The sequence below is a fragment of the Pan troglodytes genome, chromosome 2 (genome assembly GCF_028858775.2).
Source record: "Pan troglodytes isolate AG18354 chromosome 2, NHGRI_mPanTro3-v2.0_pri, whole genome shotgun sequence".
Classification (NCBI taxonomy): Eukaryota; Metazoa; Chordata; class Mammalia; order Primates; family Hominidae; genus Pan; species Pan troglodytes.
In genome coordinates this window covers 146,257,986-146,273,985 of record NC_086015.1, presented here as the reverse complement: position 1 = coordinate 146,273,985, position 16,000 = coordinate 146,257,986, and the positions used below count along the sequence as shown (strand labels likewise).

Below are 16,000 nucleotides of genomic sequence, written 5' to 3'. Positions count from 1 at the left end.
AACAAAGCTGCCCAATCCCAGTTCTAAAGTGTTTTCGAAAGTATGTTTGTGGAACCTTAGACCTCTGAGTTGAGTTACGTTTGGAAAATATGTAATGTCTCCCGCCTGGGTATACACAGTACATACTCAAGGTTCTGAGAAGCACTGCTATAAAAAAGCCAATTTAGCCCAGGATTTCCCAATTTAGTTTATCACACAACTCCTTTTTTCAAGTAACATCTATTAACACTCTACAGTGCAGTAGGTAGTTGTGCCAGTGACTACAGAAGCATTCTTTAATGCTTTAACGCTTCTGTAGTCAACACAATTTATAATTTCCTCCTATACCAGCCTAAGAGCAACAGGAGTGCTATGTCCTGATCATCTACTGGTTTGATTTCTGTATAACAGCACTGAAGTGAAGCTAATCTTAAGGTGAATACAACCTCTGTTGCAGGGAAAGGAATCACAAGATCCAAGGAAATGAGTTAAATTATTTATTAGAGAGCTGCTATGTGCTTGGGGTATGCTAGATACTGTATTTAAATAATCCCATTTAATCTTCCCAGCCAAGAACCTCCTAACTCATTTCCCTGTTTCTCTTGTCCTTCTCCCATTCTGTCTCTGCACAGCAGCTGAAGTGTCTTTTGAAACTACATCAGGTCACTCACTCCCTTGCTTAAACCTGTCAAGCCCTACCTAACCTCATCTCATACCACACCATCCTTTCCTCACTGCACTTGAACTCACTGACTGCTTTCCATTTCTCAACACGCCAACATGGTCTCCCTCTAAACATGCTAACTTCCAGGACCTTCGGCCGGGAACACTTGGTGCTCTATCTTCACACAGCCAGCTCTACCTTCTTACTCAACCTCACCACCAGTGTTTCTCCTTGACTACCCTATCTAAGAAAGGTATCCCTCCCTCACTTTCTATCCTACCACCGTTTTTCAGTACATTTTACCATCTGAAATTATCTTGTTCAAATTTTCGTCTGATTCCTCCCATTTGTATGTAAGTCCCAAGACAGTAAGGACCTTGTCTGTTCTATTCATCACTGTATTTCCCCAGTGCCTGTGCATAGTAGATGCTCAACTTGTTGAAGAATCCTGTAAAATAGATGGCATGCTCACGCTGCAAATGAGGAAATGGGCTCAAAAGGCCTTGGTTAAACGTCGTGACTGAGACCACACAGCTGGGAAGTGATTGCCTTGCAATGGTTGAAGGCTGAAGGGAGTCTTTGGATCTCTGGAGTCCAGGTATTTTGTTCTATGGTTGGGCAAGTCCAGCTGGGCCACGCAACACAAAAAGCCAGGTTTTCAAAGAGGCACTCTGCTTTTGTGAACTTTGTCTTTTCAAGCTCTGTATGAGCTCATCTAGATTCATTAAAGATGATCAAGGTCCAAAATTAATCTACGGAAATCACATTGCACAAAAAATAACCGAAGAACTCAAAGATCCTGAGGTTTGGCAACTAGATGTATTTACATATAAGATTATGAAAGTAATTATATCTAATATTTCATCTCTTTGCCCCAGTCTTTCTTTTTGCATTGGGCAGTGTTTCAGTCAAACGTAAGAATCTGTACAAATTTAACAGAGAGAAAATACCACCTTACCCAAGACCAGGCAGCTGATCACGTTTACCTTGTCTCCAACACTCTGCAAGGAAAGAACTAAAGGTTGCAGAGAAAGTGGAGAATAAATGCATTGGAAGGCAATCAGAAGAGGCAAGTAGGCCAGGGCAAGTCCTCTATTTTCTTCAAAAGTTTATTACATCCTCCTCTATTTTCATCAAAAGGGTCTGTTTCACCAGAGGTAAACCATGTTCCATAGTCATAAGTCATAAGCTTTGCAAGGCCCTCAAGGGTCCTTGGATGCCCAGTGGGTGCTATGCAAGGACACATCAAGGGTGCTATGCAAGGACTCTTGACAAAGGGCCCAAGTGTGGAATAAAGAAGGGTATATATGAGTAAACTTGGGCACTAAAATAGCTTGAAGGCTTTTTCCCTATAATCTAAGTTATATACGGACATGTGAGATACAAGGAAAGCTACGAAGTGGTGATTGTGTAGCTAATATTTTGAATTTCACTATGGCACTTGAAGAGAATCACTCACTGGGAGGACAATATCAGTATATACGCTGATTGTTCGCCATGAAGAATATTTTAAGATAAACTATTCTAGAAATACACTAAACTCACCTAGACAGTTGAGTTCTGCAACTTATGAATGGCATTATAGGCTCTGAAATATACAGTGGACAGTAATTCTTTACCTTAACACCAAACTGTTCTCTCATTCTTCATACATTATTAGTCATGGTTTTATTACATAATATAGACAAGATAAATAATACTTTTATTACAAAATACATGCAAATAAAGAATATTCTGAGTTTTTACAAGTTCCAGGTCATGTCAGTCATGAGAACAAACAAGTACAAAGATCACTCCCTGCTGAAACACTTTCTCTAACCTACCTAATATTTAAGGCAAATTACACATGCTTTCAGGGCAATCAATTCAGAATTAAAACAGTATTTTTAGATGTAAATGTCTCTTGAGAAATACTTGATATTTTTGCTTTGTGGAACTTACACATATATAGTATTTGGCACAGAATTAGACATGCTACGTGTTTTTCTGGGGAGAACATTCTTCAGATAAGATGTTTCCAAAGTTGAGGATAAGCATCCTATGAAATATGTAAGCTATACATAATATGTAACCTATACATAATATGTAACTTTGAAATTTACAGTTTGTTCATGTTAGCTAAATGTTATTGTGATTAGAAAATACAAAATAGCTACATAGAATGTTTTTTGGCTTTTGATACCTTTCTACGTCCTGTGAGAGAGACTGCTTACGTTTCTAGAAGGATATGACAGATCCTTTATTAAAATGTTAGCACGGCCAAAAGCCATCTGAAAAGCATTTTTCTAAAAGTTTTTAATAAACCCCTCACATCCAGTAGCTATTGCACAGTGCAATAAAACAAAATATGCTAAAACAAAAACAATTTTATTAGGTTATTTTGCATTGCTCTAAAGAAATACCCAAGGCTGAGCAAATTATAAACAAAGAGGTTTATTTTGGTTCACGGTTTTGCATGCTGTATGGGAAGCATGGTGCTGACATCTGCTTCTGGTGAGGGCCTCAGGAAGCTTACAGTCATGGTGGAAGGTAAAGGGAGAACAGGCATATTGTATGGGAACAGCAGGAATAAGAGAGATGGGGGAGGTGCCACGCTCCCCCCAGATCTCATGTGAACTACCACACCAAGCCAATCATGAGGGATCTGCCTCAATGATCCAAACACCTCCCACCAGGCCCCACCTCCAACACTGGGAATATTACATTTCAACATGAGATTTGGAAGGAATAAACATCGAAACCATATCAATCATCTAATACCACCCTCATGTAATAAGAATATTTAGTGGCCTAGGTAGCCAAACTATATAGCAAGGTGCTTATTCTTTCCAAAGACAATGTTTCAGCTATTTGGAGGACGAAAGAGTATTTCTAATCAAAGTTGTGCTCTTCCAGATTTACGTTTGTGCAGTTGTGAGAACTCCAAAGAACTTGATGTGTCCTGAGGACGTTACTACAAAGCGGTTAATTTCTGAATTGAATTTAAACTGTAATTTCCTTTCCAAATTCCGTATGGTTTGAACTCTATTCTAAAAGTAATTTTAGGGTACATTTCTTATTCTTGAATAATCTGAAAATACAAACTGTAACTTGCAAACATACACAAAACACAGGAGTTCAATTGTACTCATAATACTAGCCCTCTTCTTAACTCTTACAGGATTCTGTTTTCTGTCCACCCATTTTGTGAAAACTGCATACTGCTGCTCTGCTCTGATAATTGTACAGGTTTTTCTTTTACTTTGAACTTTGACAAAGAATCCAGTGCTTCATCACACTTTATACTATTCTCCAGGCTTTTTCCACATATCCCCTATTTCAGCTGTTTACGTTTAGATTTTCCTTTATGGGATTCCTCCTTCCAGGAACTTTGGTTAGGGGAATTCACAATAATAAATGACAACTAATAAAAAGTATATTTTAAAATCTATTTAATAGTTTTTCTCATAGGAGATCAAGAATTAAATGTCATCTAAAACACTGGGAAAGCAGATTATGAAGTGGTATTCCATATGCAATAAATATGCCAACATATCACCAACTTTATTTATAAAATCTGTTAACTGAATACAAATCAAGTATAAGGAAATCTTGTAAAGGTATCAGTGCTATGGAATTATAGTGTTATTCTTATCTTGTTTTAGTTATAAGATGTTCCCACCATTAGTTCTCAGGAATAATGAATATTTATTTAAGCGCCACTGTATGACAACCCTGTGCCAGTGATGTACATGTGATTTCATCCTTTCAATTACCATTCAAGGTTAACATCCCCTCCTTCTAGGTGATAAAAGGGAATGGCTGATAACACAGATCCAAATATGACTCCACGGCCCAGGCCTTTCCTCTTCCTTCACCATTGTGCCATGCCACATCTCGTTTGAAAATCAAAAGTAAGTTATTTATTCTAAAACAGTTCAACACACTATGTTTCCTAAGGATGAGAGAAAATAACTTGAAAAAAAATTTAAAAAGCTATTTTTCCTTTCTCTGTGACAAAATGAATAATCTAATCAGTGAGTTTACTACATGTCAAAATTTTAAGTTTTCTTTTCATTGGGCAATAAATAAAACTAGAAAAGCATTCAAGTATGGTCATCAATAGTACTAATCCACTAAAATATCAAAATCAGTTTGCTTCAAAAGTGTATTTTTTACCCCATGCTATGAAGTGTTGATATCAAAGTACATCATATGTAACCATTAAAGAGAACAGAGAGCACAAAAAGTAGTGAAGATGGTTAAAAAATAAATAAAGTGGAGTAGTTGGCATATACACTTGGTATTACATGTTCTCTTTTGAAGTTTTTACTCAAAATAGAAAATACTAATGAACCATTTGGGCTAAATCATTTTCAAATTCCATAATATGGAAACTTAAAGAAAAAGTGGGCTTTGTAAAGGAAACAATATACATGCTATAATATGGATGAACCTCGAGGATATTATGCTAAGTGAAATAAAACAGTCGCAAAAAAAGACAAATACTGTATGATTTCACTTATATGTTGTATCTAGAGTAGTCAAATTCAGAAACAGAAAGTAGAATGATGATACTGAGAGATGGGAGGAAGAGGGAAATGAGTTGTTTAATGGGTACAGAGTTTCAATTTTGCAACACAAAAAAAGTTCTGGAAATTGCGTAATCATGAGTATACCTAACACCACTTTGTTAAGAGGTAAATTTTGTTATGAGCATCTTCTCACAATTAAAATAACTGTCATTTTTTAAAAGGACCCAATGATTTGTTAATGTGACAATGACACTGCAGGTATGTTTTAAAAACAAAGTATTTAGAGATACATGTAAGTTGTTATCTGCATGTTGATGGTATGTAAGGTTCACTGTACTATTTTACTTTTGTAGAATGTTTAAAATTTTCCTCAATTAAACAGAATAAAATAACTTTTAAAAAAGGGAACCAATAAGGAAATGAACTTTCCTAACTAAGAGAACCATCTAGCATGAAAACATATTATAGTTTAAACATGTAAAATGTAACATTTTAGCCATAACTGATAAACATGTCACATCACTTATTTCACTTGAGAGAAAGCTGCTGAAAAACTAATTATTAACTGGGCTTGCATCAGAAAAACAATATGGAGAAAATTACATGGACAGTCTAAGTTTGCTATGAAAACAATGTACTTTTATTAATTAAAAGTCAAAAACAACAAAAGGGAAATTTCACAACCTTTGTTTGCAACTATATAATCTTTATGTAGAAAAACTATAAAGTGACAGTCTGATCTGGAAAGCAGCTCAACAATAAATCTAATCCTTACATTAAAAGTAAGTAAATTATAGAATCAGTTCACCCAAAAGAAATTGTCTTGCTGTAGAATATTTTAGCCCAACTGATTTCAACTATATTATTCTCATTTCTGACAAACTCTTTCCTGATATTTCAAATCACCAGAGATGTAACAGACAAGAACCTGTTGAAGTAAAAGAATAAAACACAAATACTCCAAGCACAATTACATGTGACATGATGAGTGCATTTAATCTACAATCTACAAAACTATACAAATTACCAATTATACATATAATCCATTTACATTGAAGCTCCATGAGGTGGTACTGAATAAACACTGAGGCATCAAATTTTCAACAATGGAACAAGGCTCACGGAACAGCAGCACATTCCCACCTTTTAGTCTATCATCACAACACTTCCCCTGGGATTTGTACTTATTTATATATTATCTAAGTCCTAGGAAGTTGGTAACAAAAATTTTAAGTCAAAAGGATAATGAATTAAACACTCCCTAAAATCTATTCTAAAACATGCGTGTGAAATATGAAGAGATCAAGCACTTTGTAAATGTGAGATTTTACAGTCACATGTTCCTTTAAACTTATACTAGTATCTTCATTAGTATCTGCACAATTTTCTGTAATTAGGCTTTTCACTAAAACTTAATAGAAGAGGAAAACAACAAACAAAAAACCTTAAACTGTACAGTCTTAGAAAAGTGGTACTATTTATTTTTAAAACCAACTTTCTCTGCTAAAGAAATCACACTGTGTGGTCATCAGAACAGTTTAAGTCACTTTGGCAATACAGAGATTTATTTACCCTTATTCTGAATAACAATAATGATGATGATAAACTATTGTCACGGTCATATAATTTTTCAGAACTTATGCCACCATGGAGGCAAATGTGTACAGAATATTTCTAATAAACCTAAATTTAATCACAGTTAAAATTTCTCAAAAGTATTTTCAAGTGCTCAAGAATATTAAAGTTTGGGGGGAAATACATAAGTCATAAATAAGCAAGTATTCCCTCCAAGATTCACTAATTGGGATAAAAGTCTCAGGGTAAGCCCACAAGAATGGTCTGCAATAAAGAAAAATCAGGTCTGTGTAGAGTAATTTCTGCCATCTTTAGCAGAAAAGCCAAAAACATTCTGAGCCAAATAAAAGCAAAGATCTTTTGATTCAGCGCCTTTTGTTGTGTTAGTTTTAATTTCTAACTTCTCAACATGTTATAGCTCAGAAATTCCCATATGCTTACTATCTGTAATAAGGAACTATGACATTAAAGAAAAAATTCAGAGACATGATCATTTTCCATCATAGGTCTGTCTCTCTTTGGTAAGAAACAGATCAAGACTTACTTATTTTCTCTCACCTACAGAAGAGAGGGGAGTTAAATGTCATTAACCTAGTAAACAATCCCTGTGTATAAACATTAAGTTGGAGGGTAAACAGCCTAAGTCATGCCCTTTATAAGAACTGTGGAAAACAATTCTGGCATGTAGCTGTGGTAGAGGACAGTAAGTGTCCACAGATAGAACATGATCTTTCCTGCAACTGGAAGACCATGCTTATGAACATTCTAGTCAACCTATAGAAATTTTGCTCTGTAACTTGAGTGTCCTTCAGACAAGAAACATGAATAATAAGCTATTATAAAAATATGGTAGAATATCTTCCCCCTTATAAGTCACCAATTTCTGATCCCATTAAACTTTCATAGAATCCATGGGAGTATTAAGTAGGTTTACTCTAGGTAATTTGTCATGAAGTAAAACTGGAAATAACCTATCTAATAATACCATTTGCAATTCAAGAAAAAAAAATCCAATACAATCTAATATGTACATTAACAAACTTCACAGAATATATATTCTATCAGGCCTAAGAAATCCTCACCCACCCAACCAAAAGAAAGTCAGTTTCACCCACTGTAAGATAAACCATGACACTTGTATCTGGATCCAGAAAAAAAGAACTGCTAAACTCCAATGCAGTAGGAAAAATATTACAAATAAGCACCCAAAACTGACCTAAAATTTTCTACTTAATCCTGCAGGATGTCTTTTTTTAAAGAGAAATAAGCATCCCTTGCAACTTGACTGGAAAGATTATTACCTGACCAATTATTTCTAAGCCTATACTAGAAACCAGTGTAAGATGGAATGCCAAAATCACCACCAACTCGACACGACCATTATTTTTGCAAAGAAAGGTAGTTATATAAAATTCCATTCTCCCAGGCAATGAGCAGAGAAGAAAAACATGTTACTTTTTAAATGGCTACATTTGTAGGTTTTTGAGTATCAGCACCAAATGTTCACTTTTAATTATTCTGAACAAATTTTTAGGAATTAATGTTTCCTAACAAAATGGACTAACAAAACAGTGAATAAGGAAATAACTTTCAAGCAATATTTGCATGCTGATAAGAACCATTAAGTAAAACAGTGATTGGCTCACTTCCAAAGCTACTGTAGGTGTGCACCGTTTGGAAATAGTGTATCTCACTGCTCAGCTAATATAGCAACTCTCCAAACCATGGGTGCACATCTTATTTTGTGACTAGGCAAGATTAAGTAAAACAAGTTGAAAAGATTTTTTTAAAAAGCAAGCTAAATCAAAATAATCCATTGTTAGAATAGTTTTCTACTTTCTCTTTTAGGGAGCAAAAAAAAACCCATCAAACCACTGTATGAAGTGCCTACATAAAAAACTGAAATCAAGATTCACAAATAATAGTGTCAGTTCAATTCTACATAACCCTTTATTATATTTATAGCAGTATTATGACCACCAACATTACACAAGTTTTATTTCTTCCTCATACCGTAGCAAATTTATTTTCATAATAGAGTTCAACCCTGCAAATGGTTTAAATCAACTTTTTGCACCTTGAATTTACAAACCATTAGATACGAAGTTTCCTGAAAAACATTTTATTTTTAAATTTTACTTAAAGCTATAACTAAACCCAAGTCTCTTGGGAGTGGGGGGGGGACCAACTAAGCTGTTTAAACACAAACTTATAAAAAATATTCTGATGCCAGTGTTTGAAAGATAGCCTACAGAAGATTATAAAAGGTCAACGATCATACAAGAGAATTCTATGGCCAAACCTTGTTAGAAAATTTGTTTTACAAATAAACTTCTTTCATAATAGAAGAGGAAATGAAAAGATATTTAATTTCCCCCTAAAAGTAAGTAGTTGCTCAGAACATGGGTTGGATGTATGGAAATCATATTGCTTCTGTGAAAAAATGTTTTAGCCAGGCATTCCACTAACAAAATGCCATGCCATATCTACCTAGTCTTTGATATCTGGGTATTAGTATTACCCAAGAGAAACTTATCAAAAGCAAATGGTTAGCAAACCACCAAACAGGAGTCTCAGGTCCCTTAATTTGGATAGTCATCTTAGTAAATATAAAACTGAAGTTACTTGAACACTGGGGCTTATAAAGTGCATCAGGTATAAGAAACACAACAGTAGTGTGAAACTCAGTAGGACTTTAAGGGACTTAATATCACCGGTGGGGCAAAAAAACAACATTATAGTTTTCTGTTCAGATTTTATTTGAAATCTAATTCAAATTGTCAAAGCTACAAAAGGGGGGAAGACATCTGTATTATTTTTGCTAAGTCACAACATCCTAAAACAAAATACTACTACTGTCAGCAGATCCATTATACACATTTCTGATGAAATCCATTAGAACAATAAAAATTTCATCTTGAGAAATAGCCACAATGAAAGTAATTTACACAATATAAAACAATGACAGATCTACAGATGCAGTTGCTCATGAGATTACACATGCATACACAAACAAACAAAAAACCCCAGGAATGCTCTTTCATTTGATTTTTTGTTTTTTTAAAAAACAGACCGTTCAGGCACAAAACAAATCGCATTTCCAATAAGTGACAGCATCTTAAAAATTTACATCAGTGTTTGTTTTTCTTCGACTTTTTATGAGACCTGTGTGGAGATCTGGACTGGGATCTGGACTTCTTTCCTGATTTTTTAGGGGATCTAGACCGTGATCGCCTAGACCTTTTAGGTGTCCTTGAACCAGATGGTGATCTAAGGAAACAAACAAAAAAATCCCAATTGATAAAGTACTCATGTGATCAAAACTGTTTATCCTTAAACTATCAAAAATGATCTTTAACACAGCACAGTGAAAAATCACTGCAACAAGACTATGAACTTCTAAAATTTAAACTCTATTGTACACACACACACACGGATTATTTTGTACTTACTATGCACTGCATCAATGATCATCAGTAGAGCGCTTGTTTATAAAGACAGATTTCTGTGCCTTATCACTGCTCTACTGAATCAAAATCTCTGGAGGATGGAACTAAGAATTTGCATTTTTAACAAGCTCCACAAGTGACTGATAACCCCCAAATTTGAACCTTTAATCTACAAGATAAAGTTCAAAGTTGCACCTAAGATCATTCACAAAATTTAAAAAACACAGCAGCTTTGAAGTTTATCATCCTGAAGCAAACAACTACTGCAGTATCATTCAAGGGCATCATTTAAGACATAATTTTGTAAGTGCTCTTCATGAAGGATTACTCAAACCAATAAAGATACATGTACATATACATACATATATAACACATACATACATATATATACAGGTGCCATTTAGAAAAGGAGAAAGGTATCTATTCTGTAAAGATTTTACTAAAAATAGTTACAATAATAAAGTATTAGCATACAAAGCAGTTTTAGCTCTCAGGAAAATTCCTCTATGTATCACCAGATAAATAAAACATTTCTGAACCATTTTTCTGGAACTAAAGGGAAAAAAAGTATACAAAATACTAAAATACATACTGAAAAAATGGTATTCATGATATGTATTTCCAAAAATATCTACCCAAGAACTTGCTAATAATATTGCTATGGGGGAAAAATGTGTGTTTCTTTCGGCTTTGACAAAAATCAAATAATATTCTATAGAAACTAAAGAACAGAACGAAAAGTAAAGCAGCTAACCCTATTCCACAGAAAACATTGGATATGATGTTTAAAATTCTTGGCTGGTCCTCACTTGTTGGAAGCCTTCACTTCAGTCATGAAAGAGATTGGGATGAGGAGGTGGGGAGGAATAACCAAAAATGAAAGTGTATCTCTTTGGTTTTCTAAAATCCTTAAAAAAAAAAAATGTATGCCAACCAAATTATTTTCAAAAGCTGATGAAATGACAAGGAAACTGGTATCTGAAATATTAGCAAAAATGACTTGCATTTACCTTTTGGCTTTTTTGCTAACATCTCTAGGAGAATCTTTGTGAGATGACCTGGACCGTGAGCTCTCTTTATGAGATCTTTCTGAACGCTCTGATCGCTCCGATTTTGGTGATGGGGATTTCACTCGTCTACCACTGCTACTGCGAGATGGGCTGGGGGATGTACTGTGTCGCCTCTTCCTATGGAACAAAGCCCCCAAAACATTCCATAAATGAGCAAAGGATCAGGTATTCATTTTCCTTTACTAAATTAGCTATTAATTGCTACCAGCTTACTCTTTTATTCTAACCATGTAATGTTACTTTTAACAATACTCAAAGTCCTTTGTAACAAGAACAAATAAGTGTTAAAGATAGGTTGTCAAGAGACAACAACTGAATTCAACTAAATTGGATTTTCTCTTTGCAATAAGAGGTTATTGAAACAACTGGCAAAATCTAATTAAGGTCTCTGGATTAAATATCAGTTTTTAAAAATGTTAAATGAATGTGGTTAAGAGAATGGGGCATCATGTTGGCAAATTATTCTTAAATGGTTGGAGGTGGGGCAGAAGAGGAAGAATAAAGCAAAAGTAGAAATACTTTAACATTTGGGTAATGTGGGTGAAGGGTAACTATCAATTATACTATTCTTGCAACTTTCCTATAAATCTAAAACTATGTCAAAATAGTAATAAGAGACAAAAAAGTGACAGACTTTTAACCAACTGGCATAACTTGTTATTTGTAACTATCTGTAGCGTGACTAAGCTAGACTTTTATTTGCAATGGCTTGGTCTTTTTATTAGGAAAACCTCAGTTCAGTTAAGGGAAACAATTTTCTTTATTCAATCAGAGATTTAGGAACCGTGAGAGTAAGACATAAAAACTGAAAGAGAAATGCTTTTGATTAGAATGAAGACTTAAAGTGAGCTATGGCCTATGTATACAATCTCCTTTCAAGGTAAGACTAAGACTCAAGTTTACAAGTAGCAGCCTCAGCACAGATACTGGAAAAAATGCTTAAATTGGATGCAACAAGGAAGATCTAGCAAGTTGTTTTGTTACTTAAACCTCAGGTTTGATATCTAATACTGTAATTGAATCCTTGCACTGAACTAAGGCTAAGGATACCATATAAACCATGTGAAGGGATGATGCCCTGGTTAACTAAGTCAAGTGCCAACTAAATGCCCCATTTCTCCGCTATTTCTGCCTTCTGCAAGCAGGACCCAAACAAGTTTACCCAAACAAGTTTATCATGAACAAACAGTTCCAGTTTGCTGGCATCAATGATGAAAATATTATAAAACACCACTGCAAATCTTGAAACAGTATATGCAATTAAATATGAGAAATGTTATACCTTTCCTTCCTTGTCGGAGTAGACTCATCTTTTTCCTTCTTGTCTTTGGAGCGAGATTCCAATTTTTCTTTATCTTTCTTGTCTCTTTCTCGTTCTCTTTCTAACTCTTTCTCTTTCTCCTGTTATTTTTTATAGAAAATATTAAGTTGTTTAAAAATATCAATGTGGGTTAATCTCATTTATAGAACAATATCTTCTCTTACAGGAAATAATTTTTTAAATTACTACTTAAGGTACAATACTATTTAAAAAAAAAAAAAATCTACCCCTTCAGGGAAACTAGTCTTTTCTTTTGCTTATACTGAATAAAACTAATCCTAGCAACAGCAGCTATACATTTACTGAGTGCTTACCACAGGCCAAACAACATACTAAACAGCTTTCCACAGACCATTTCATGTAATCATTTAAAGCATCCCTAAGAAAATTACTATTATCCTTATTCTAGAGATGAAAATTGAGACTCAGAAAGATTAAGTACCATGTGCATGGTCACACAGGAGAGTCAGGTCAGAATTTGAGACCAAGCTCTAGAGTCAGAGCTCTTCCCCCACTGTCCCACCTGCCGAAAAATTCCAATCAGAAAAAGCTAACAATGTACTGCCCTTTCCATAAATTACAATAAAATAGTCAGTAAAAGTGATCCCTCTAACTACAAACAAATTGATTTAATCAAAAAGAGCTCTTACCAAAGAAAAAAGGCTAGAAAAGGAAAATGGTTATTCACATTAATCTTCCATCGAAATTTTATTAGTGGGAAACAAGTACCAATTACACTGCAAATTTTAAATCCCAAATACAAACTGACTACATGACTCTAGAATCAACAACAACAAAAAAAAACCAACACATTTGCTTATTCCCAGATGCTACAACTGCCACTTCTCATTTGAAATTCTGATTTTGGTATATAATTAAAGGAGTGGCTACAGACAATAAATCCACACAACTAACTTAGTTCTTCACTAAATGGAATTTAATTTCTCTATGATTCATATGCATCAAGCAAGCTATGTGATAGCTGATTCTTCTGATTTCTAAAAGGTGAAAAGAACCTATACCAGATGTTGGCAAACACTTTTTGTACAGAGCCAGACAGTAAATGCTCTCTGCTTTGTGGGCCACATACAGTCTCTGTCACAACTACTCAACTCTGCCACGGCAGAGTGAAAGCCACCCTACAAAATACCTAAGTCAATGTGCATGGCTGTGTTCTAATACAACTATTTACAGAATCAGGCAAGGACCATATTCCTTCTCTCCAATTATAATCATAGAGTGCAAAGGAGACTAAAGTGGTAACACAAATATTATGTATTTTGTGCTTGCTACCATCAGAACAGTGAGCATCTCAAGGTGTAATCTCCTATGGGATATATGTAAGTAGCATCTTATTATTTTTTTTTTTTTTAGACAGAGTTTTTCACTCTTGTTACCCAGGCTAGAGTGTAATAGCATGATCTCAGCTCATGACAACCTCCGCCTCCCGGGTTCAAGTGATTCTCCTGCCTCAGCCTCCTGAGTAGCTAGGATTACAGGCATGTGCCACCACACCCAGATAATTTTGTATTTTTAGTAGAGACGGGGTTTATCCATGCTGGTCAGGCTGGTCTCGAACTCCTGACCTCAGGTGATTTGCCCACCTCGGCCTCCGAAAGTGCTGGGATTACAGGCGTGAGCAACTGCGCCCAGCCATAAGTAGCATCTTTTACAAAATCTCATTTATCTTTTTTCCAAATATATAGAGTGCAACTTTTAAACAGTGGTGCTAAGCAGACTGACTCCCTCTGGTGATCTGTAGGATGCATTTTCCTGATTGATAATGAAAATGAAAATGATTTCCTGATTGAGATGCCTATTTTATAGGAACCGTATAGCTAAAATACTTATAATGAAGAGTAACAGTAGTAATATTAGCTATTATCTAACTCATAATCTTACAAAATTGGGAATATCAACCCAGTTTCAGAGAAAAAGCAGGCTGCAGTGACTTGCCTAGGAGTACACAGCAGAGAGCAGTACTAGCATTCCACAGGTCTGAGCAGCACCACAGTTGCTTTACCAGACTGCTCCCCAACACCAGTTTTGTACATTAACAGCTTTATAGTGATTGTAAGTTCCCTTTTTATGGCTCTTTCCTATTTCACTTTCTATATAATCTCATTGGTTTTTCTTTTTTTTTTTTTTTTTTTGCAACGACAGTCTCAACAAAATTCCTGGGGTTCCTGGTTCTAAAATTCTCTGCACATGCCTATAAATTTTGTGATGCACGAGAATATAAAGTCCCTCAAACACTCAAGAGCTCACCAATGAGGTATTCTACCACTTGCTGTCCCTCCCTGGAAACCATGAGAAATGAAAATAAACTTCTCAACACCAGAACTCTCCAAACCCTGCCTCCATCTTTTTCTTTCTGTACCACCTCTCAGGGTTGTTGGTGTCTCACTGTCACAAAATGTGACTTGTCCTGAAGGGTTTTCCAGTTTTGAAAGCATGCTCTTAGCAGAATTAATCTTCTTGTCCACAGGTAATACTCAGAATAAAATAGTGTGCTGCTGCCTTTAAGCTCCTTTCCAATCAAAAAACTTTTAAAATATCAAATTTCAAATGTTTCTGATTGCCCTACTAGTATTCAAAATTTATACAAAGGATATAATTTGAAATCATCTTTAGGTATACCAGTATTCTAGGAAGTCAAATAAATAACTTCAAAATATGTGTATTATTGGGTATACTTATTCCTTACTCGTTGAAGAAGTTTATCTCTGTAGTGTTCTACTTGCTCCTGAAAACTCTGGCCTGGTTTTTTAGGTCTTTTCCCAGATTCCAATTCATCCTGAAACTTCATAACTTTGAGCTGTGAAATAAAACATTTTAAAAATAAGCATTTTCATCATTCTAGATTCTCAAGCACTGTTTTGCTTCTTTTCTATAGCAAAGTAGTAACTAATTAGTACTCAGTCAAAATATAACCTCACCTGAAGGCCACTTGTCAGACAAGTCAAACTAGGCAAAAATCAGCTGACCAGATGGGAACCCTCTCTGGTCATGAGAGGACTCAAAAACCGTGAACCGTGCTTCATGGCTGTAAGAACTCACTTATTCTCTCAACACAATTATAACAAATTTGGTATCTGGTTCCCCAAATTAGAAAAGCAAGGTTGCTAAAGACACGCACACTGCCAGCATGATATGACAGTCAGCATGCAGATAAACATCTTTAAAAAAGAGGTGGGGATGGGAGGTGGGAAGGCTGTGGCATTCTGGTTCAGCTCATGTAAGACCAAACACAAAGCTGCACACAGTCTGAAGGTTTCACTCACAGTGCAATCACCAGATATCACAAAACAAAGAAAAGGTTAAATCATATTTGGAGGGTATTTGATAAGACAGTAAGAGCAAATACTGATTAAAACAGACCAGGCCGGGCGCAGTGGCTCACGCCTGTAATCCCAGCACTTTGGGAG

At 35.2% G+C, this 16,000-nt stretch overlaps 1 protein-coding gene across 11 annotated transcripts in view; it reads right to left on the bottom strand.

Annotated features, from left to right (window-relative positions):
* Positions 1-6,127: 6,127 nt before the first annotated feature.
* Positions 6,128-16,000, bottom strand: part of U2SURP (U2 snRNP associated SURP domain containing) — a 57,332-nt gene continuing 47,459 nt past the window's right edge. For 8 of the 11 annotated variants that reach the window (XM_016942109.4, XM_063807233.1, XM_054681139.2 and 5 more), the window contains 4 exons: positions 15,280-15,390; positions 12,534-12,652; positions 11,192-11,368; positions 6,128-10,002 (listed from right to left, as the gene is read on the bottom strand). In XM_016942109.4, coding sequence (XP_016797598.1) covers positions 9,864-10,002; positions 11,192-11,368; positions 12,534-12,652; positions 15,280-15,390 — 546 coding nt within the window. In that variant the 3' untranslated portion in view covers positions 6,128-9,863. The remainder of the gene's footprint in view (positions 10,003-11,191; positions 11,369-12,533; positions 12,653-15,279; positions 15,391-16,000) is intronic. The other 3 variants (XM_063807232.1, XM_054681140.2, XM_063807231.1) reach the window with 1 other exon arrangement.